Source organism: Gopherus flavomarginatus, chromosome 5, assembly GCF_025201925.1.
Source record: "Gopherus flavomarginatus isolate rGopFla2 chromosome 5, rGopFla2.mat.asm, whole genome shotgun sequence".
In the NCBI taxonomy this organism is placed as follows: Eukaryota; Metazoa; Chordata; order Testudines; family Testudinidae; genus Gopherus; species Gopherus flavomarginatus.
In genome coordinates this window covers 63,519,353-63,542,751 of record NC_066621.1, presented here as the reverse complement: position 1 = coordinate 63,542,751, position 23,399 = coordinate 63,519,353, and the positions used below count along the sequence as shown (strand labels likewise).

The 23,399-nt window shown below is 40.4% G+C and overlaps 1 protein-coding gene across 4 annotated transcripts in view; it reads left to right on the top strand.

The window, feature by feature from the left end:
- BTBD10 (BTB domain containing 10) overlaps positions 1-23,399 on the top strand; it is a 49,157-nt gene that overhangs the window by 7,841 nt on the left and 17,917 nt on the right. The window contains exon 1 of one of the 4 annotated variants that reach the window (XM_050955104.1): positions 17,723-17,868. The exons of 2 other annotated variants lie outside the window; for them this stretch is intronic. Coding sequence is in view for 1 of the 2 variants with exons in the window: in XM_050955103.1 (XP_050811060.1) it covers positions 17,943-18,067 (125 nt within the window). In the remaining variant the exon portion in view is untranslated. Of the gene's footprint in view, positions 1-17,722; positions 17,869-17,903; positions 18,068-23,399 lie in introns of those variants that run through there. One more of the 4 variants, XM_050955103.1, reaches the window with a different exon arrangement.

The following is a 23,399-nucleotide window of genomic DNA, read 5'->3' as shown; positions in this document are numbered from 1 at the left end:
ATGATCCCTGGTGTAGGTGGAAATCTGTCATCTTTTTTAACGTTGTTTTTCCCCAAGCCTATTTGTTACCAGGGGAGACTAACTGCAGTAAAAGTGGATTTGCCTCAGTGAAATGTTAGCGAGATTAGTTAAGATTTCTCAACTGGCAAATGTTTTCTCATTCAGTTCAGACTAGCGCACAGCTTCTCTCTGTGGTATCAACACTGTTTTTTATCTTTTGATACATTTCTCCTATGACCCGGTCTTATTAGAGCAGTAGGAGCTGAAAAATGTCATTTGGACTGGCATAAACTTGAACAAAAAAAGCTGATGCAGACAGCAATTTAGATGAGTAAAAATAACATCTTTATTTACACTAGCTATGATTTAAAACAATTACAGTGGCAAAAATCCTCATTCTTTAGGGCGTCACCTGTTTGCTAACTGTGGTCAGGAAGTAAGTACTTTCCCCATGGTATAGGAAAGCCTCAGGCATTATAGAGTTTTTCCTGTCTCTGAAGCATCCAGTTAAGGACAATGCAGGATCCTGGGAAGAATTCCTGTGTAAGAGGTTATTAATTATGTGTTACATTGAAACATTATGTTACAGTATATGATTGGGGACACTGGTAGGTTGGGCTTTCTTGGTGATGACATAGCTGCATGCTGTCTCCCGGTGGCACAGAGATCTAGTATCTCAAACTTACTCATAATCCCTATGTCTGTTACATTAAATGAAGGGAGAGAGGGAATGTTGATGGAGAGATCAAAGATGAACGTGGTGAGAGAGGTAAGGGAGGATGAGGAAACTGAAGGAGAAAAGGCAGATTTTTAAATTGCTCCTTTTCCTCTAGAAGTTTGGCTGCCACTTCAACTGCAGTTTAGTCCGTTTGGCCTCTTTTGCATCACTTTCCAGTGTAAAAGTTAAATTGAGAGCTGTTTAATATTCAAACGTAAATTTTTATAAAAATTTGAAATTAACTGCTGCATACTTATTCTGATAGGGTAGCTGGCTTGAGCTGGAGAGTAGGGTGCCAAGGCTAGGATATTTGCTGGCATGGCTGTGTCAGTCAGGAGTGTGAAGAGGCATGATCTCTGATGACACAGCTATAACACAAGAAGCCCCTAGTATAGACACAGTTACACTGGGCTGGTAAATCTGTGCTTTTATGAGTATAGCTTGTTTTGCTCGGGGTGGTGTAGATTTACTATACTCCTACAAAGCACAGTTTTGTTCTATTTCTGTATGTGCTCTGAGCGCTTTGCCGGTAAAGTATACTGGTATAAAGTTCTCCTAGTGTAGATATAGTCTAGAATAGTGATGGGTTAGACTCCCCCACCCCCTGTCCGGGATGCCACCTGATGTATTTGAGTTTCACTGAGCTTGCCTGCCCTGCTATCTTGGGCTCGCTCTCCCTGTTTTGCTGAATCAGGCTCTCGGCCCCTGGAAGCGTGCGCACGCACACACACAGGTAGGGACGCATCAGCTGTAGAATCACACACAGTCTGCAAGCAGCTCGCTCTCTCTGGAAAGATTCAGCTAGGAAATTGCCCAGCACTCAAGTGCACACCCCCTTTGGGGGAGTAAACCCAAAATAATATTGTCTTGCTGTGTATAGAAAAGTCTGCACAGTGCAAGCTCATAAAAATTCACCCTCTCCCTCAATGTGGAGAGAGAGATGCATAGTTTCTTGCCTCCCCCTCTCCCCCTGATATGAATTGCACAAACTGGGTTATGTTATAAACAAGAAATAAGTTTATTAACTGTAAAAGGTATAAAAGTTACATTTTAAGTGATTATAAGGGATAGCAAACAGAAGAAAGCAGATTACTAAGCAAATAAAACAAAACATGCATACTAAGCGTAAAATCTTAGAGACTGGTTTCAAGAAATAATTCCTCACCCTAAATGTTGCTTGTGGAACAGGTTGCAGAAATTCTTGAAGGTTAGCTACCCTGCTTGCAGCTTAAATCTTCAGGTATCTTATTCACAGACCAGATGGATCCCACTTCCAGCCTGGGTTCAGTATTCCACTTCCTTTCCCTTTGTCCTTGTTCCTTAGGTGTTTCCAGCAGTCATGGTGTGTGGGAATTCAGTGAAGAGTGAACCAAGATCTACTCACTCCCCAGCCTTAAATAAGATTTACATAAGTTGGGAATCTTTTGTTTCCCAGTCTTGATCTCCCCCTCCTTTTAGTGGAAAATTACTAGAAGTCCAAGGTGGTGTTTAGTACCAGGTGACAGGAACATACCTGGCTTTAAGACTAAGCTTGATAAGTTTATGGACGGGATGGTATGATGGGATAGCTTAATTTTGGCAATTGATCTTTGATTATCAGCAGATAAGTATGCCCAGTGGTCGGTGATGGGATGTTGGATGGGATGGGATCTGAGTTACTGCAGAGTTTTCTTTCCTGAGTGCTGGCTGGTGAGTCTTGCCCACATGCTCAGGGTTTAGCTGATCGCCATATTTGGGGTCGGGAAGGAATTTTCCTCCGGGGCAGATTGGCAGAGGCCCTGGAGGTTTTTCGCCTTCCTCTGCAGTGTGGGGCATGGGTCACTTGCTGGTGGATTCTTTGCAGCTTGAGGTCTTCAAACCACAATTTGAAGACTTCAATAACTCGGACATAGGTTAGGGGGTTGTTATAGAAGTGGATGGGTAGGGTTCTGTGGCCTGCTTTGTGCAGGAGGTCAGACTAGATGATCATATTGGTCCCTTCTGTCCCTGAGTCTTTGAGGACCACCTGACCTATTAGTGTCACCGCAATGTCCCAGGATGCCTTTTAGGAAGGAGAGAGATTAGTATATTCAAAGTTAAATGTTTCTTCCTAATGGCCCATCAAGGCTGTTGTCTGGTGGGTGTCTCCCAAATAGTCATCCATACATAGTCAATATTCCTAACTTTAGATACAGAAATGATACCTGCATAAGAATTGGATAATCACATTCAGTAAATTATAACCTTTCCGACGATACCTTACAAGTCCCATCTTGCATCAAATATATCTGTTATGCCATATCCATATCATAAGCCTATTTCCATAAAGAATATGGGGTGTAAAGTGAGCAAGTAATTTGGAAAAACAACATTAACAGTAGTTCTGGCAAGAATGCTAGAGTATATAGAGTATAGGTGTTCTTAGCACCGTGTCATGCTCAGAACAGATCTAAATGAGACAGGCTTTCATCAATGATGGGGAAACAATACCTATGAATAGAGGTATTGGTGTTCTGGCCAAATTCTAATGTGTGTGGGCTGGTGCACACTAGGGGGGGGAAATCAATCTTAGATATGCAACTTCAGCTACATGAATAACGTAGCTGAAGTCGAATATCTAAGATCGGATTACTCACCCGTCCACACCGCGCGGGATCGATGTTCGTGGCTCTCCCTGTCGATTCCGGAACTCCGTTGGGGTTGATGGAGTTCCGGAATCGATATAAGCGTGCTCGGGGATCGATATATCGCGTCTAGATTAGACGCAATATATCGATCCCCGAGCAATCGATTTTAACCCGCCGATACGGCGGGTAGTCTGGACGTGGCCTGTGACTATTTACGCTTCTGCCTGCCTGCCTAAATTCCTTGTGTAGTTTCAACTGGAAAAAGTACTCATTACTTCCTGTCTTAAACTACACAGATACATTATTGCTAAACTTGCTGCTTATCATTCCAGAAGTGAGCCCACATTAATAATGGAATCAGTGATGCTTACAGTTTGTATCAATTCAAGGTGAAATGTGGTATGTAAAAAGATCTTTTATTCATTAAATACTATTTGGGAGCTGAAAATATATGGCATGCTGCACCTATGAATTAACATTAAAGAATGCTTTAGATTACTACTAAATTCACCATCAGCTCATACAGAAACGGACAGTATCTTATCCATTTTTTTCTGAGTCTGAACTAGATTGCAGGTTCCTTTATTAAGCACCAAAAACATTGCTGTTTGATAAATGGTAAATACGGTAATGACATACATAATTTTAGGTTTGTTATAAAATAGTCACATACACTTCATGTTTTGGCCACCTAAATTTTCAGTTAACATATAAAATGAGTCTTTGAGCTCTTTTACTGCTGCAGTAACTTAGCATCCCCTAACACAGGGCTGGGCAAACTTTTTGGCCTAAGGGCCACATCGGGATTCCGAAACTGAATGGAGAGGCAGGTAGGGAAGGCTGTGCCTCTCCAAACAGCCTGGCCTCCCCTCCCACTTCCCACCCCCTGACTGCCCCCTCAGAACTCCCGACCCATCCAACCCCCTCTACTCTTTGTCCTCTGACTGCCCCCTCCCGGGACCTCCTGTCTCTAGCCACCTCAAGCACCCCACTCCCTATCCAACCTTCCCTGCTCCCTGTCCCTGACTGCCCCGACCCCTATCCACACCCCCGCCCCCTGGGACTCCCACATCTATCCAACTGCCTCCTGTCCCCTGACTGCCCCCTGGAACCCCTTATCCAACCCCTCTGCTCCCCGCCCCCTTACCATGCTGCTCAGAGCACCAGGACTGGCAGCCACACCACCGCGCAGTCTAGAGCACCGAGGCAGGCCAGCAGGAGGTTGCAGTCCTGCCGCTCAGATCACGGGCAACATGGTGAGCTGAGCCCATGGGGGAGGAGGGACAGCAGGGGAGGGACTGGGGACTCGCCTCCCCGGCTGAGAGCTTAAGGGCCTGGCAGGACAGTCCCACGGCTGTAGTTTGTCTACTTCTGCTCTAATAACTAGACAAATTTAAGATATTTTTTTCTTCCTGCCTCTTTGGGCAGACACACATTAACTTGTTTATCTTGACATCTAATTGTGAATCATGAGAGATAGCAGTTTCAGCTGCTGCTTTAACCAGGTTTGACACTGATACTGTCAAAATGCTTTTTACTACCGAAAACTTGAATACTCTTGCTTCTATGTTTGCTTTGTGTGCTATACAGAGATGTTATGTTGATTTGTAGGATATGCTATAATTCTCTTGGTTTCACAAAGCTACAATTTCAAGAGTCAAACTGCTATGACTACAGGGCAAATTGTACCTTAGGCCCCTTTAGCTCTCTTGAGTGCACCACTTTGACCTGCCTGGCTTCCTGTACCTCTCTTAGGGTGTAACTGCAGTCAAACCACTCTTAGATGGGATTTCTGGGCTTCAGCTCCCCGATTCATGACCACAAAGACACAACTTGGTTTTGAGATCTGCAGTGGTTTCCATTCGAGAACCTGTGATAGTATAAGTTTTCAGTGATATAGAAACAGTGTCTTCAAAACAAAGCAATAGGGCCTACACACATGGGGCTTATACCTTAAACCTTCCTTTCCAGCTTTGTAAGTTCCCCTCAGCCCAGCTAACTGTCTCTGTCAGGGAGAAACAGCCTGTCCTGTGGCAGCAGACTCCCTGTCTTTGCATATGTCAGTCCGTTAGCTTTCACTGATACAACTTGCGTAGCCTTTGGCTACTCAGTCCCTCCTTTTTCTAGCATCTATGACGGTTGGGGATCATCTTTGATCCTCGGTTCAGCTGTGGGAAGGAGAAGCCATTCTGGCCTGGTTGAAGCCAGAGGTTTTTTTTTTGTTGTTTTTTTGTTTGAGGGCACCCCTCCCATTGTTCCCTCAAGGAACATTGTATTTGCCATTGTTTGGTTTCCTGTGGATTTCCCCCTTCACAGCATCCTTTGATTTAACCTCTGGTGTTCAGGCAGGTTAATATCAGGGCATATGATATTTATATTAAAAATTACATACAACTCCCTCCCTCATTCTTCACACCAACCATTGATTTTTGTTAGTCTGTATGTTTGGTGAAGAAATATATGGAGGAGTTATTGAACATTTAAGATACTAAGACCCCAATCCTATACATGCTTATGCATATGCTTAACCATGTGTTTGAGTGATCCCATTGAAGTTAAAAGCTTAAGCACATGTCTGTAAGTACTGATAATGAGGCAGACTAATTAGACAGCTAACTGAAAAAGATGATCTTACATATATTAAGTAGTTTTTCCAGTAAATATTTTTAGAACTATTTGTTCTTTTCATTTGTTAGAAATGAACATCACAAATTAGAAAACATAATTCACAAATTAATTTAAAAATTAATTGTGCTTTTCCATTCTTCTGCACTAACCGAATTCTGTCTTCTGAATTCTTAACTAACTGTGTCCAAGAGTCTTGTGTTTTACTGTTTGTCTTTATTGGAAGTTTTTCCAAGCAACAAGACATTTTAAATTCTTCTTGGGCAATAGAAACTTTTTGACATTCTCGTTCGTTTTGAGAGTAATTTTTCATTATTAAAATATATAAAAGATGAAACTTGAATAACAGTGAAAAGTCAGAGGAAGACAAGATCACAGAATATTCAGCTTAATCTGGCCAAACCAATGTAGCAGATTCTTACTGAAATAATTTTCTCTAGGCTTTCCATGTCGTATGAAGACTAGAAGTAAATTATGTTAACTGCTTACATGATCGGTAAAGCATGCCCTTCTAATGGTGAAGAATTACTTGATTGATTCAAAAACTTTGCAAATCTCTCTAGAATGTATTGTCTACTCTAGATGTAGCTTGTTTTATGTCACTTGTTTTGGATTGGTTTTTCAGTCATAAGTTTAATGTTTTACCTAAAAGTGCTCTTAATGGATGAGTCATATACAAAACCATTTCTCAGTTTGAGAAACAATTTAAGCATGCAGGTTTACAAAGTCTTTACTTTAAGATATTCACATCTAATTCTCATGTCTGTTCTAGAATTTGTGGGATTTTTCAGTATATTTAACATTTAAATAATTATTTCTGTTGGGATTTTGAGAATAGGCTATAATGTCACTATTTGCCAACTCTAAAGTTGGTGCTTTTAATTCTGTTTCAGCTAGATGAACAGTTAACTGTTCATTAACTGTTAGACGATAACATTTTGTACCTAAGAAAATCCAAATCTATTCCTATTCAAGGATTCCTGTAGTAGACAAATGGTTTGTTTCTGAATTATTAACTTTATGTAGTTAAAATTATATTGAAAAGTGTTTCTACTGTGCTTGTAACATCTAATTAATAACCTTTTGTCTGCACGCAATGAAATAAATTAAGTCAAATTTAAAGTTATTTACTAAATTATATAGGATTACACTTATAATGAAAGCATAATTTTAGTGTCGGTATCAGCAGGCCAGGTAGGAGATATAAGCTCTGTTTTGCTCCATGGATACTGAAGAATATAAAAACTAGAATATACTGTATTCATTAATATAAACTAACAAAGAGCACTTTGAATTCTTAATCTTTCTTTCTGTATGGCATTGTTAAAGATCGACACTGCTCTTTTAATGTAGGTTGAGTGCTGCAAGTGTGCTTTTCAGAGCAATAGTGTAAGAAAGCTTGCAGTGGGGTGGCAGGACGGCCTCATCCTTATGACAGTAACTCCAGTGATCCAGAGAATTGGGATCGGAAATTGCAAAATAGACCCCGTTAAGCTTTGTAAACATTCAGGGTAGGTGCCATATACAATCTATCGCATCTCAGAGCTACAGTAAATCTCGTTCTAAAGACAACTGTATTTGATTGTGGCAAGTCCTGTCATGAATGTGGGAGTTCTTCTCTTTTTAAAGCAACTCTTAGTTAAAAATGTCACTTGAAAGAATTAGTTTTATTGAAACAATTATCAGTCTTCCTAATCTTCACTTGTATTTGTTTGTTTCTTAGTCTTCTCCAAATTAAATGAATTATGAATTCACTTAGTTGGTCGCTTGTGATGTGGATACCTGAATAGTTGGGATGGATACCAGACAGTTTATTCCCTGGTAATTATTTCAGTGAGCTGGCACTGTTTAACAGCACACTTGGGGTAATTGCAGCTTGCTCATGGGGATGCATGAATATTTGCTTATATGAGTTTCACTCTTTATGGCTCTTTGTTTGCTTAGCAAAGTTGCTTGCTTTTGACTGTTAAATGAGTTCTTTACTAAATATGGATTTTTTTCAAGTTGAGATGCTTTGTAAATACTCAATTTGAAGACAGTTTAGGGAGTAAATTTATTTTTCAGCTGTTCTATTCAGAATAGAAGCTAAACGAGACAGTAGCTTAAGTTGCAAACGTTTTTCTAGCAACATTTCTCTTCACATATATGTGTCTGTTCAAGGATTTGAGCCGTTATTAAACATTACTGTAATTACACCTCACAACATTCTGCTCAGCTAGGTAAGTATTAGACTGTCCATTTTACAGGTGGGGAAACTGATGCATTCAGTTGTTAAACGATTATCAAGTCACACAGTGATTCAACAGTTGAGCTAGAAATACAGTTCATAAGACCAGATTGTTATATTCCCATTATAATTTGCTAAACCTTCCTCCCTCAGTAACAAGATATTGCTGTTTCAAATAACTTAAATTTACAATATAAAGTCTAATATTACATTAGGAGATATGGAAGACATGCAATTGGCATAATTGTTTTTCAGCCAAATATGCATCAGGTAAAACAGTTGAATTAATATTATTGAGCGGTAATATCTCTAAAATGAAGCATAAATTAAAGTAAGTTCAAGCAAATAAATGTTTTCTCTTAAAGATAAATAACTTGGTAGTGCTAAGTGCTCTACAGGTTATAGATCTGTATAATATGCCAAAAATATTCTAATGTACATTTTGAAGGGAAAACATGCAGACTAACATTTGACCATTGGATAATATAGCTAGCTTTTGGTAAACTTTGAAGGAGAAATTGAGTTAATTGTGTCAGCTGACAGGAAATAACTTACATTGAAAAATAGTCTGTCTTTACCACATTGAGACTTTGAAATATATGAAAAGTAGTGTGTTAGGGAAAAGGACTGAATTACTAGAAAACAATGTGTGCGCCGTCCAAAAGTTGAGCTAAAGAATAGAATTAGTATTTTTAGGTGACCAGTCTATGACTCTTAACTTACTGGATGAAGAAGAACCTAAAATCTGCATAGAGCTAGTGGTCGTAGAAAAATGCTTTTTAGGGCACAAACTTAAGGCTTTCACTCACAAGGCACAAGCTTGTTATGAGGATTGAGTACCCCAGCCTCATTCATCTTGCGCTTTATAGGATATACTTTACATCATGGTAGGGAAAAAATGTTTTGAGAAATTGCACATGGTAGTAATGTAACTAGACTATGTTCTCATCCATCTGAACAAGGGAGTAAAGTTAAGGTTGCATGCACAAACAAACTGGCATTTCCTGATTTGTGTGTAACCAACCAACCTTAGCATTTTTATATAGTTTTTATTTAATTTACTAGGTGTAAAAAATGAACTGTATGATCTAGAACTATTTGCAAATTGTCCTGCACAAGGTTGATAATTGGACAAGGGCTACTTCAGAATTCTGTCTCATTCACTTTGTGCCTTGCTAAATGTAGCAAATGGAATGTTGGGAATGTTGTTGGGTTATTTTTTGAACATAGAGAGGGTGTAAAAAGAAAATGGCTGAACAGATTTTGCTCAAGTTTAAAATATAAAAATAAAAAGCCGACAGGTAGAACCCAGATCTGAAATGTTTCAGTCCCATAAGTGAAGTTAATGCCTGTGTGTTCCCTTTCTGAGCTCAGTATTCAGTTGTGGTAGCTCATCACAGGGTACATCTACACTTCAAGCTGAGGGTGTGATTCCCAGCTTGACAAGACATACTCGTGTTAACTCTCATCAAGCTAGGATGCCGCTGCTTCTGGGAGCCACGCAGAACAGGGCAAACCCCGGATCCCGCTCCCTGGTGGGAGCTCGAGGAGCAGATTAAAACGTCTGAAGGGCTGGATTTGGCCTCTGGGCTGTAGTTTGCCCACCCCTGCTTTAAGAGCGGAAATTTCATGATGCTTTATGGACACCCAGATTGCCATCCTGCCAGAAGAGCGAGGTAATTGTGACTGTCTTGTGTGATGTTTTTCTAATGTAATTTAATTTTTTTTTTGGAGTTGTCCAGTGTGACAGAATCCCTGGGGTACAACCAGGTAGTGGGGTACTGCTGTGCCCCTTTAACTCTTCATCCTGAACTGTGTCTCAGAATGATTTGCTAGTGGCAAGCAGCAAAATCAGCCACCTGCTGTTATCACTTAGCACAACAGCATGTGGGGCCCCAGCTAAATTGCATGAATACTCCCTGAGCCATTCACAAATCACACAGAGAAAGACACCAGCAAATCTCTCATGCCCCCAGCCTTGCACCCCCAGAATATACTGTTTGTCCCTGGTCAGAAGCCTGACCAGTATAAGTTCATTACCCAGTCTGCCTCTCCCTTGATGTGGAGTGGACACATGCTAGCCTTTGTCAGCTGAGAATTCCCAAGCACTTCAACCAAAACATACTGTTTTAGATAAAATATAAAAACGCATTTATTAACCACAGAAAGATAAACTTGAAGTGATTATAAGTGGTAGGGAGAAAAGGTCAGAGACAGTTACCAAAGAAAATAAAAGGTAAGCACACAGTCTGAATCTTAAACCTTATTAGACTAGGTAGTGTTTGGATCAAAACAGTTTTTCTCACTCCACTGGATGTTGCAAGTAGTTTACAGTCCTTAATACACAGGCTTCCCCTTTAAGCCTGGGACCAAGTCTCCTCAGTTCAAGTCTTTGTCTTCCTAGCATTCTTGTTGCTTCCAGCATCAGTGGGGGAGGAGAGAGGTAAAAGCATGAGGCCACTGTCCCCTATTTTATATCCTCATTCCATGTGTCTGGAAAACATTAGCCTAGACATGTTCTGGTGGACTTTGAGTCAGATTTGCGCAATTACCCATTGTGTGATGCGTGCACAATTCTCTTACAGAATTGTGAATTCCTTGCTTATAGCTCCCCTGTTAATTAATGGTTGTTTAACACCCTCCTGGGTGTGGATCACCGCTTTGCTGTCACTGGAGAACTAGTGGTGGATGACTCCCAAACTTGCAACATGTTTAAATGACAACCATACAGCAGAGTCTTATAACTTCATACATGCTAATGATATACATATTTTGACAGAACATGACTTTTCATGTGATATCTTCCATGGCATGCTTTGTATGAAATATCACAACCATATATGAATGATGACTATGGGGGTTGTAGGATGCTAGTTTGGGGTATAGTATGTCACACCAAGGTAGGCTTTGAAAGTTATTGGGTGCCTACTGGATAGTGGGGTGGATGAATTTGACAACTCTTTATTCACTGGAGTTTGCTAATCGAGGATGCCACAGAAAGTTGTTGTGTTCTGGGCTGCGGTACTGAGTCCGGACATGGAAAGAAGAAGCAGTTGGAAGGACAAGTTGAAGCTGTTTGGTTAGGAGCAGGAAGTTGGGATACGGAGACCTCAGAGAAGGCATGGGGGGTATTGAGTGCCCTGTCTCTCTCTTGTAACTTAAGACTTGGTATGTATGGAAAAGGGGAAATAGATATTCAGACTAAGCCCATCCTATGGACAAGGCATCTACAGGATGAGTTGCTGCCTTCTTTATCCTGTTTGTAGAGCCCTAGCTTGTTTTACTTGTGGGGGAATTCTGCACCACTGCACACAAGCAGAATTAATGTGCTGCACAGAATTCTTTTTCTCAGCAGAAAATACATTGGCCCCAGAACAGAGAAATACATTGGCCCCACGTGGGAGCAGCCCCAGCTGCAGATAGGGAAGAGAAGAGGCTGCATTCCTCACAGTGCCCTGTCTGTGGGGCCAAATCAGGAGGCACAGGATATGGGGGGACAGACAGTGTGGGGCACATGGAGCTGCTGGGAAGTTACAGACAAGTTCAGAAGGGCTAGTTGCGGGGACATTCTGGGATGGAGCTCAATAGGTGTGCAGGGACACATGGGAATTGGAGAAGGGGTGCAGGCCCCCATGGGAAAGGGGTTGCTGAGTGGGGGCATAGGGCCAGATGGGGTAGATAAGTGCAGGGATACATGAGGGGAGGGGGCTGGCTGAGTGAGAGTGCAGGGACACATGAGGATGGAGGGGAGGGGTGCAGAGACGTGGGGATGGGGGAGGAGGGGTGGCTGAGTGGGGTGCAGGGACACATGGGAACAGAGGGGAGTACAGGGACACGTGGGGATGGGGCAGATGTCCCTGATTGAGAGAGGCTAGGGGTCAGCCAGGGTCTGCATGGGGAAGGCTTCCTAACAATCTCCCCTCCCCACAGACCTCCCCCTCACTTGCAAAAACAAACACACCCTGTTCAATAGCTCTCCCACCCACAACCCAACAACTCTCCAAGTTAACACTCAGGCTCTTTCCCAGCAATTACTTCCCTCTCCCTCAGCTCCTCTGTTACTCCTGACTCCCCCCAAGTCTTTGCACTGCTTTTGAAGGGTGCAGCAAATACATTTCTGTATTGTAGTTGGAATTAATTATTACTCAAAGTTCTGTATTAATTTGCCTAGTAAGGAATCTATTTGTCCAAAAAAGATTCAGGAAATGTGGTTTGTTTTTTTTTTTGTCTGTATTGTTACAGACATACTGACAGGTATTTTTAAACAAATTACCAAAATAATTGAAACTGGCTTTATTGTATTGTATTATTTTCATGAGTAAAATATGCAGAATTTTAAAACGTGAGCAGAATTCCCCCAGGAGTATTGTTTAAGCAGCAGACAGGTCTCATTTTGGAATCCGTTGGTGGCTGTAGATTCTTAAAAATACTGATTGGGCCAGATCACATTTGCTAAGTGAATCAGTTCTGAGTCGGTTGACCTAGATATTGAGTGTCTCTACCAGATGTATGACTTGGGTAGTGCTGCTGACTTACAAACAGAACATAGTAAACAATTTGCAGATCCAGTCTGTGCCACTTTTAAACTTGTCTAGCTCATAAATCTTGGGCTGAGAGGTTGTTCAGGTTGCACCCAAAGCATTTAGACTGGACTCCATGATGAACCCATAGTGGGTAACATCAATAGAAATTGTGCTGTGAGGAATCAGGCAGGTTAACAATTCCCTGACATGATGCGATGGCAGATGGAACTGTTGCGGTCTCTAAGGATGAATAAGTGAAGACGTGTTCTGAAATGAAGTCTCTCAGTACTGAATCAGTTAATATGTCTACAGCGGTCTTAAAGCAGAGAATGTCCAATACTGTTGGATGAGAGGATCTGAAGGGTGGTGTTCTTGTAAACTACTGTAGGCATTCTTGATGTGAATGAACCTTCCCCTTTACTGTCTTGAAATGGGCTATCAAATGAGGGAGAGGCCAGTCTATCCTACAAACTTTTGCCAGCAAAAGCTGTGTCATGGGTGTAATGAGGGCTGATTTTTTCATGGACATGATTGTGCCAGCAAAAGCCATAGTGGACACGGTTCAGACTGGCAAAACTTCACTTCTGCATGTTTAACTAGGGGAGGGAGTCTGGAACTGTGCCAGCAAAATTAAGTTTTACTGGTATAAACTGCATACACACTAAATGTGCATTGCCAGGCTAGCATACCTATACCAGCAAAGTGCATCTGCTGTAGAACTGGTCATAATGCTGAGAGGAATGGATGTGCAGAGAGCTCTTATCCATGTCTATCACAGATCCCAGGCTGAAGAGTCACTGAACCACTAGGGAACACTACATCTTTCGTGGTGGACACTAACTCCTTCACCAGCCATACTTCCAAAGAAGGGGTTGCCTGAATGGTGCTTTCCCTATGGGCTGCTGTCACAACAACTAAAGTCTTTCAATATTCACTGTGCTGAGATGAGACCAAAATGAGAGGGAGGAGTACTGGAAATGACCCTTCCCATGGGCAAAACGAAGACCTCTGAGTGTATTCTAGAATATATATATGAAGGTGAGCATCTTCTAATATGTAGACATTTGAAATATGCCCAAACTACCCTGGATCAGAGGGATTATACTTCATATTTTTTGTCATGGGTGAAGTGACTCAGTCCCTTAAGGTCTGAGACTGGATAATTTGGCACTGATCTTCTGCTGACTGTAGATAGGATAGACACTGAGGAACATGAGGTTTCTGCATCTTTTGGAAGATGAGTAAGAGGATGGCACTAGGTTTTAGAGAGAAATGGAAGAGAGGAACCCACTGAAAAGTATTAAAAAAATATTGAAATTTAATGTAGCCATTCGTTTATTATAGATAGGATACAGCAGGGGTTGGCAACCTTTCAGAAATAGTGTGCCGAGTTTTCATTTATTCACTCTAATTTAAGGTTTCGTGTGCCAGTAATACATTTTAATGTTTTTAGAAGGTCTCTTTCTATAAGTCTATAATATATAACTAAACTATTGTTGTATATAAAGTAAACAAGGTTTTAAAAATATTTAAGAAGCTTCATTTAAAATTAAATTAAAATGCACAGCTCCCCGGACCAGTTGGCAGGACCCCAGCAGTGTAAGTGCCACTAAAAATCAGCTTGCGTGCCGCCTTTGGCACATGTGCCATAGGTTGCCTACTCCTGGGATATAGGCTCAGAAGCAATACTTAGTGCAACACGGGCTGATCAGTTAGCAGATGTGTGACAGATATATTAGTTTGGAAGTTGGCTATGAGATATCTGGAAACCTGGAGCCTGGATGAAATCAAGGGAAGTCAGTTCCTAGAAGATTTAGCCAAGGAGGTCCCTGGTTTTTTGGCTTATCTGAAGAAAGAAACTTATTAGGATCAGCCATGTCTTTCATGTTCTGTCCCAGGGTATCCCTTCAAAGAAAAGGGCCACAAAATGGATGTTGAGTCAGTTGTTCATGATCTCTGCTGGAAGTGGCTGGCCCTGATGATGCATACCACTACCAGATTCAGGATCTTAAACTGAGTCCCTCGCAGCCTTGTAAGGCAAATGTGAGGTGCTGTTTTTAAAAACTTTCTAGGCAGTCAGGATTGAATTTCCAGGTTTCTGAAGAGATACTGAATCCCTTTTGGTTTCAGAGGAGACACATAAGGAGAAGGCATTGATGTACATATGAAAATGTAAGTGACAATTCATGCTGTTTTCTTAAGGTAGAGTCCAGTTCTCTGGTCTCAGGTTTGGAAAGACAAACTCTGGTCTCTTACTGGAAAAGAGAACATTTCTCAGATTGACCGACCACTGGGTCAGTCTTTGGGGGACGTCTGCCGCTGTTTTGTTGTATCTGAGAGGATGTTGTAGAGCTTGTCATAAGTAGGAGAGATGGAAAAATAAGGATCTAGATGCTTCCAAGTCTCTATCTTGGAGTTCATGGGAGGAGGGGGGAGAGTTAATCCTTTAAGTCTTGTTAAGAAAGTATTCTTTCCTGCCCTTTTGTGAATCTTTGTTCTGGCAGTTCCTATCAGTTGTGGGAGTGTTAGTAATGGGCTTATTAAGGTTTGGGCTTTGCTTGAACATGGGTTGTCAGAATTGAAATGTCTCTGAGTTCTGGTCCTTCTGGGGAGTAAGGGCATGTCTACACTTAAAACACTGCATCAGCACAGCTGCACCACCAGCATTTTAATGAAGACTCTATGCTTACGGGAGAGAGCTCTCCCACTGGCATAGTTAATGCACCTCTGCGACAGATGGTAATCCATGTTGGTGGGAGAAGCTGTCTTGCCAACATTGTGTTGTCTGCACTGGCACCTAAGTTGGTATGTCGCTCAGGGATGTAGATTATTCATATCCTTGAGTGATGTAGTTATACCGAACTAAATCTGTAGCGTATACCTGCCCTAAGAGACTTCCTCTTCCTCTGGGTTGGAAGTCCCTACATCTTGAGTTCTTCCTTTTTTGGGCACTTACTTAGTGATTGGATTGGGAAACAGAGGAGAAGCCAAAGTACAAAGAAAGACAACAAGCAGACTTTCATGGAGGATAGTGCAGAATGCTGGATAACCTGACTCACTGAAGATAGGGTTTCTGTGTAAATCCACTTCCAGAAAATATTCCACACTACTTGAAAAATCTCCTTTGTAGGGACCTCCGTTGACAGTATTTTGAAGTGAAGTAGATCTGAAGCTCTGAGTAATATGGTGGTACTCCATCCTTGGTGTTGGATACTGCCCTGAACTAGGGATGGGGAACCACTAAAGGTTCTGTGGGTGCTCCAGGGTCCCAGGTCAGAAGGCTCTTTAGAGTACTGTTCTCATTTGGTGAGGGAAAAACTTGTGGCACCACCAAGAAGAAGTGTAGTAGATGCTTTGGAAGAGTTATTTGTGGGAGCCCTAAGGAGAGATGGACTTCTGAATCAGACCTTTGGGACATCTTGTGGAATACACTACCTGGCCTGAGAAGCGAGAGGGATCTGGAGCCTAACCTCTTAATGTTGACTACTCTTTGAGGTGCTAGGAGGGGGCATGTATTCATCTGAAACCAAGCAAAAAAGGAATTGTAGCCTACTGCCCCTTGCATGGGTGTTGCTGTAAGAGGCCCTTTTGTTTGCCCTGGAAGGGGGAAGAGACTCCGAACTTGGGCTTACTCCGTTGCAGGAGGGTGAAACAAGGGTCCTGCAATTACAGCATCGTGAGCCTGTGGCTGAAGGAATTTGAATACAGTTGCACCTGTGTTTCCTATCAATTGACAGCTTTGTAATGAGACCAATGACATCTTAAAATATAGCAGAAGACTGCCTGAACAAGGTATGGAAGCCAGCCTGTAGAGGGCATAGGTCTGAGACGGAGAAAAAGTATTGGAAGCCAGTGTTAGTTGCTGTACCTGACAAGTTAGAACAGCAAAGGGAACCCCATTGATCTAGATTTTTGAACCTGTATGAGCAGAAATCTGTCTTCAATCCTTTGTAGCTTTCCACCTTGACTGTTGTAAGTCCCTTTTTTATTGTTCTAAATCCATATTCTTGAAATCCTTCAAGAGGTCTGGAATGCTGCAAGCTATTCTCTTGCTCCTGGTAGTAAAACCGTATTGTCTTGTTTCCTTTACTGGTTTTCTTTTTGTTTTAGAAATTCAAATTTGCTTTCCTGGCTGCAAATTCTTGATGAACTCTTAACTATATCTCTTACCTAACTTACATCATCTACTCATTAACCTTCTTTACTTTCCATATTATGGTTGTCTGTTTCCTGGGATTTAGCTCCCTCTTTAAATGTAATATGACTGTCAAGTAGTAATCTGATATGATATGAATCAATTTAAAAAATAGTGTGTAGCATTCAGATCACCAAAAAACTTTCGGAAATATGGCCCTGAAACTGTTAAATATAGGCTTGAGATGCTTTTACCCAGTCCCGTTTTTGTATATGAGAAATTGGACTTGCAATCAAAAACTCAGCGATCTATTTTGTAAGAATGCACTGGTCAGGAGACAATGAATTTGTTTTGTATCAATTACGTACTAATATGCTTAGTGACAGGGAAAAGTACCATACTTTGCTATATAATCTCCTCATTCTCACATGCACTTTCCTAATCTGGATTTGCCAGAAGTAAGATTTCTGGGTCCAAAGGTGGGAGCCTATCGTCCCTCTCCCTCAAAAGTCAATTGCAACACATGTTTGTGGTCTCAGCAAAAGACTGTTTCAGTTGTAAATACTAATTTAGTCAGATTGTAAAATACCAAATGAAAGCTTTAAACTAATGCCTTGAATAGCCATAAAACCAAACATGAAAAATATATGTATGTATAAGAGAAAGTTAGCAACAACCTTTTCAGTGTTTTGTTTGTGTACTGAAACCTGACAAACTGGCAGGACTAGAAATAGCTTCGCAGATGGTACTTGGCAATATATCAAGCAGCTCTCCTCTCGCGCGCTCTTTAGCCTGTCTGTCAATTTCATTATCCAATGGCTGCTTAGAGATGCCGAAATGGCAAGCATGAATTCAGCTCACAGGAGGCTGTGAGGTCAGACGTCAGTACTGCACTACGCACGGCTGAGTCAGTGACTGTGAGAAAATGAATTGAATTAATATCTAGGGGGGCTTGCGTCTCTGAACACTTAATGGACTGAATAGCTGCAAAAGGATTGTCATTCTTGAGGGAGAGAGGAAAATAGAAGAAAAAAGTAAGACTGGCTAATGGTGCAGTGGGCTACTGAGGAGATGATGGAAATATCAAATATGCTGAACTTAGCAAGTAATGCCAAAGGATGCTGAGCTGGCTTCCAGAGCTGCTTTCTTGGAAGGAGCAGATTTCTTTTGTACTCTGATTTCAAAATTATTTCCATGTTTTTGTATTTCTTCCCTGGTGTATACAAGAGGAAGGTGCGTAACCATTGATAATGGGATAATCTGTGAGCAATACATAACAGGACAGATAGTACAGAGATGGAGCTATATTGTCCTTTGTGTATCCTGGTCAATTTAAATGAGCAGGCTTCCAAGTGTGTGAGAGACTATTTTGTTCCTTCTAAGATAAGTCACTATAATAAAAGCAGAGAGGATTTTCTCTTTTCAAAAAAGCCTTTCAAAAATGTGGTGGTAACTTTGTGTTTAAAGATTGGCCTCCCTTTTCTGAAAGTGTTGATTACATGAATACAGTCACAATTACGTGCAAGAGGTTAGCTATACATTAATATGTTAGGAAAAAAATTTAAATAAAAGCCTTAGAGAATATAGCGAGAAGATAAATTGTATTAAAGTTGGTTTTGTTATTGGCTCACTGTCATTGCATTGACCGTAAATTTTTGCTGATCATAGACATCAGTATACTATGATTCTATTTAAGTGATGCAGTAGATTGTTTGTAAACCATTACATTTTATATGATGTCCATTAGAGTATGGATTAGCTTGGCAATTTGAAATCTATGGCAGTTGCTTTGATGATAATATTAATCCTTCTTCTTTAATTGTTTGGTATCTATCAAGTGAATAAAATTTTATTCTGAAAGGATAGCATTTTTCTTTCACAATTGCATCCAGGTTTTAAATTGGAGTAGGACTTTTGGCATTTATAAAAAATAATCAACTCTTGCCTGACTGCAGAAATACAAAACATACACATCATGACACTTTGACAAACCTGCCATTTTGACAAATTTTACGCTTTTCTTCCACCCAACTCCATTATCTAGTTTTCTGTGTTTAAGTAAAGCTTTGAGAATGTTTAGTTTTGTTTGTAATGCAATTGCTTTTAAAACACTTTAAAATATTTTATATATTTTAATATTTTCTAGAGGCACATTCAGTAGTGTAGGAGAGAGTAGGCACTGGTAAACTGAGTTTACCCACTTCTCATTTGGGAAATATATTGTTTAGGTTAGTTTACACACTTCTGGTTTTACCACTATACTACGGGGCAAAAAATTCTAATCCAGTGATTGAAGGAAAAATAAATACTCCAGGTAGGCTGGCCCAAAAATTTTGGGTGAGTGCACCAGTATTGTCCCAACATTCAGATATATATATATATTTTTTAACATCACTAGTTCTGAAAACAGTATAACAGACTATGCTGCTGTTTTATGTTGGCAACTTTAAAAAGCAAATTTGTTTTATTGCCTTCTATAATGTTGTTGTTCACCTCATTTTCAGTATTGGGTCAGTATAATTTTGATTTGGATCAAAACCGAATATGTAACAGTTGATTTCAAAATGTTAACTTTATTTAAAAATCAAAATAAAGAGACTCTACATTCCAAATTATGCTTTTAAAATTTGCTCTGTTCCTCTGCTGTGACCCAAACATGCAAAACTACCAAATCTAGTTACTTTTTTAAATCATTTATTGGTTATAGTCAAAGGTGGGGTTGTGGTTTGTGTTTTTTTTGTTTGTTTGTTTGTTTTTGAGAGAGAGAGAGAGAGAGAAGGTCACAGGTGATTGTTGAATAAAAAAAGCACTTTCAAGTCTCTGTTAACTGAAAGTTCCCAGTTGCAAACTTCTAAGAGTTTAGAATGAAGGAGAGACGTGCAGTTAAAGCGCATCATCTGGACGCTTGCTACAGTGTGGTAAGCAAAACACCATAGCTTTCTTGAAGATTGAAATTACGGATTAATGCAGTGTGACAGCTTGGTACTGTAGAGTAATAATTATTCTGGGGATATTGGCTGTTAGTGACCGGTCACTGGTGTAGCTGCACTCGTGCAACTCCTCAGTGTAGACATGCCACGTGGCTATAAATTTAATTTATGTTGGCATGGCTTATCCTTGCTTGAAAGTGGGATAGGTCCTACTGGTGCAAGTCAGTTTTTCACCAGTAAAGCTCACTTATGCTAGGAGTTTGCTGTGACAGAGATATATCAGTGTTACTCTACTGCTGTAAAAATCCCCAGTGCAGGCCCCTAGGTCTTGTCTGCAGCAGTGCAGTTATGCTGGTGATTATCCTCTCTGTCAGTGGTCCCCAACCTTTTCGTCTGGCAAGTGCCAGACAAAGGACTGTGGCGGTGGTCAAGCATCTGCCAAAATGCCATTGAATTTTGGCGGCATTTCGGCGGATGCTCTACCGCAGGCCAGGATGCGGGTGCATTTAGATGTCCCCTGGGTGCCATGGCAACCGCGGGCACCACATTGGGGACCCCTGCTCTATGTGGACAAAGCCTAAGGTTTGATTAACAAAATATACTACAGTGCATTTGCTAGTACACTTGGTAGTGTTCTCATTTAAACTATACCACGATGGTAAAATTAATACAATGCATTTTGTGATGCATTATTTTTGTTGTTGTTTTTGTGCACTTACTAACGAGCGTAATTCATTAACTAAACCAGTCTCCCAGTGTTTGGTGTGAAACAGAGAGATTCTGCTACATATGTTCACTAAGGATACAAGTAGCGATTGTTTAAAACTGGCATTCTTTTTTGTTTTAGTTTGAGATGATGATCACTTTCTGTATGTTAAGATTTTTGCTTAACCAGATTTTTTTTTTTAAATCTGTTTCTGATGGTTCTGGTATTTTAAATTATTTGTGTTCCTATTTAACACCTTTTACTGCTAAAACAATTTTACAAATCAAAATGATCACTGAATCACAAGTCATCTGGTTTGTTTTTTCTGTTTCACTCAGCTTCACTTTCCATAGGCTCTCAGACTAGCCTCATGCCGCAGTGTTCTGGCTCACAATGTTGCAGGGCAAAGTCCGGTAAACTCTCTTAATTGACATTTATTTTTCTCCTAAATCTAACGTGCTAGGGTTTTTACTACCATTTTCACTAAATTTGGGGGTTAGCTTCTTGTCTCTTTTAACTGTCTTGCTTACTGCTGAATATGCCTGTGTTTCAGTAACAGTATTCTATTTTGTAGTGTATGTGTTCAGATGAATAGAACTTTAAATATTGCCAGGTATATTAACTGCTCAAGTAAATGCATTTTCTGAATTTGTCTGGATATGATTCAACAGTAACATTGACATTTAAGTGGATGTAATTAAGATAAGTGTTCATGTTTCAAGTGGTGCTGTTTCAATCAGTCTGGTTTGTGTATTTAAGTCTTACATTTATAGAGTACCTAGCAGCCAAAAGAACAGGATTCTACATGTGAGAGTCTAATCTGTATGTGCATTAAAAATGGAAATGAGAAACCTTCAGCAGCCTATTGTAGAGGAGGAGTGAAGGAACAGTAATTCCAGTTGAAACTACGTGGAGAATGTAGGTGGAATGCGAACATTGGGCCTGGAATTTTATCCTTTGTGACTCCCTACTTCTGGCATAAAGTGCCTTGGTACCTTTTAAAAGATCAGAGTACTGAAGGTCTTGGTTTTTACCACTTGTGTGGAAGAGGGCATTTCCAGTAACATAATGAATGCTGTCTCTTTCGTTAGGTGTTTATTCAGGACTGACAAAGAGGAAAATATATGGCCTATTGAGTCACCAACACTACTTCCTGTAGCATTGATTTTCCTTAGAGATTTCCCATTGAAAGATTAACCAGGGTCAACCTTGCTTTGCTGTGAGCTCTAAGAACATTGCCTGGTAGGTGGTGGTGGCTGTAGATATCATGATTTGTTTTTTGAAGGACTTTGCTTCAACCTGAAAGATTGGGCCTCGTGTACAAAGGAATTTTAATTCCAGAGAATATACTGAAATCTACAAATGTCCTTCCTTGAAGAACGGACTTTTCCATTGGCTCATGTCTCTAGAGTGCCAAAGCATGTAGTCTGCAGGTACCCTGTTATAGTCCTATATGTATTGTCTCATGTCTCAGTAGTGCATTTTCTTTGTCTAAAGAAATGTATTTGGAGACCATTATCCAAAAAGAAACATGTCATGGTGAATACTGTTACTATGAAATGAGGCACCTTTCACCACATGTTTAAAACTATTAAGTCAGGTCTACATTACCACTCACTTCAGTATAACTTACATCACTCAGGGGGTGAATAATCCACCCCCTCAGGAACAGTGTGGACAGAGCTGTGTTGGCGGTAGAAGCTCTCTTGCTGACATAGTTACTACTGTCTCTCTCAGAGATCGATTTTTATTTTTTTATGCTGACGAAATAGCTCTCTCCTGTTGATGTAGAGCATCTTCACCAGACGCCCTACAGTGGTGCTGCGCTTCCAGTGTAGACTAGCCCTTAGTAACTTAGATGGCTAGGTGTTTTACACTGTTGACACCTGCCTGGTCATGTACATGGTTGTATTCCTGTAATCAGTTTAGCACAGATTTTGGGGAACTGTTTCCAGGATAGGCAGGCCCCCCACCACTTCTCCCAGCCACGTTTGTGTCTTTCCTGCCTTCCAGCTTTTTTAAATTAGGACTTCCAGAATGTTTACATGCCCTTTGGGCACTTTTTCCACTGCTGAGGCACTATGGGACAGCTGCTCATACTTTCCCATAATGCACTGATATATAAACCCAGTTAAGCAGTGGAGTAGTTGAATGCACAATGAGATGGCAGAGGAGTGGCTGTAGGGACATTAACTAAACTGTTATTTGTGCTGTGTTAGAATAACTCTTTATCAATGGGTTTGTTTAAACTTGATTTTTTGAATGTTAGCATATGTTTATTAACATGATTGTGAAGTCTAATGTAGACAGGACAGACTTTTGTTGCTAGCATGTTTTTAACCCTAGGTTGTAGCCTGTCACTTTTAATTTTTGAAAACATTTCATAGTCTTCCAGTGAAAGTAGTTGAGTTTATAAATGCAAATACTTAGAAGAAAAATAAGGCATTTGCAGATGTTCCCTTCCAAAATCTTCATGGAATCTAAAGGGTGGGATTACAGATTCTTGTTTGCAATTTCTGCTGCAAGTCTCATTTTCTTGAAGGGCCAGTCTTATTTTACTTCCATAATGGGGGAGGCAAATACAAGAAGATATGTTTAAAGTCTTGAAATTTTGACATTCTAGAATACAAATTTATTTTATTGCTTATTTTTAAAGTAGGCACTAAGTGTCTTCTGAAAGCATCATTTGTTAATGAATCCATTTAGAGCTTGTTCATTTTGAAATGTGCATCTAATCCTTGCTACCCTCTAAAAATCAAGACTTGCAGTTTTTTACCTTATTCAGTAATCTCTTAGCCAACTTTACATCCAGAAAATGTGTTGTCTTATTGCAGCATATTTTAAGCTTGGCAGAAAAATGGTATTGCAGTAGTTTCTCTGCACCAGTTTTTTGCCTCATTGGTAGAAACTTTTTCCTCATGGTGTGCAT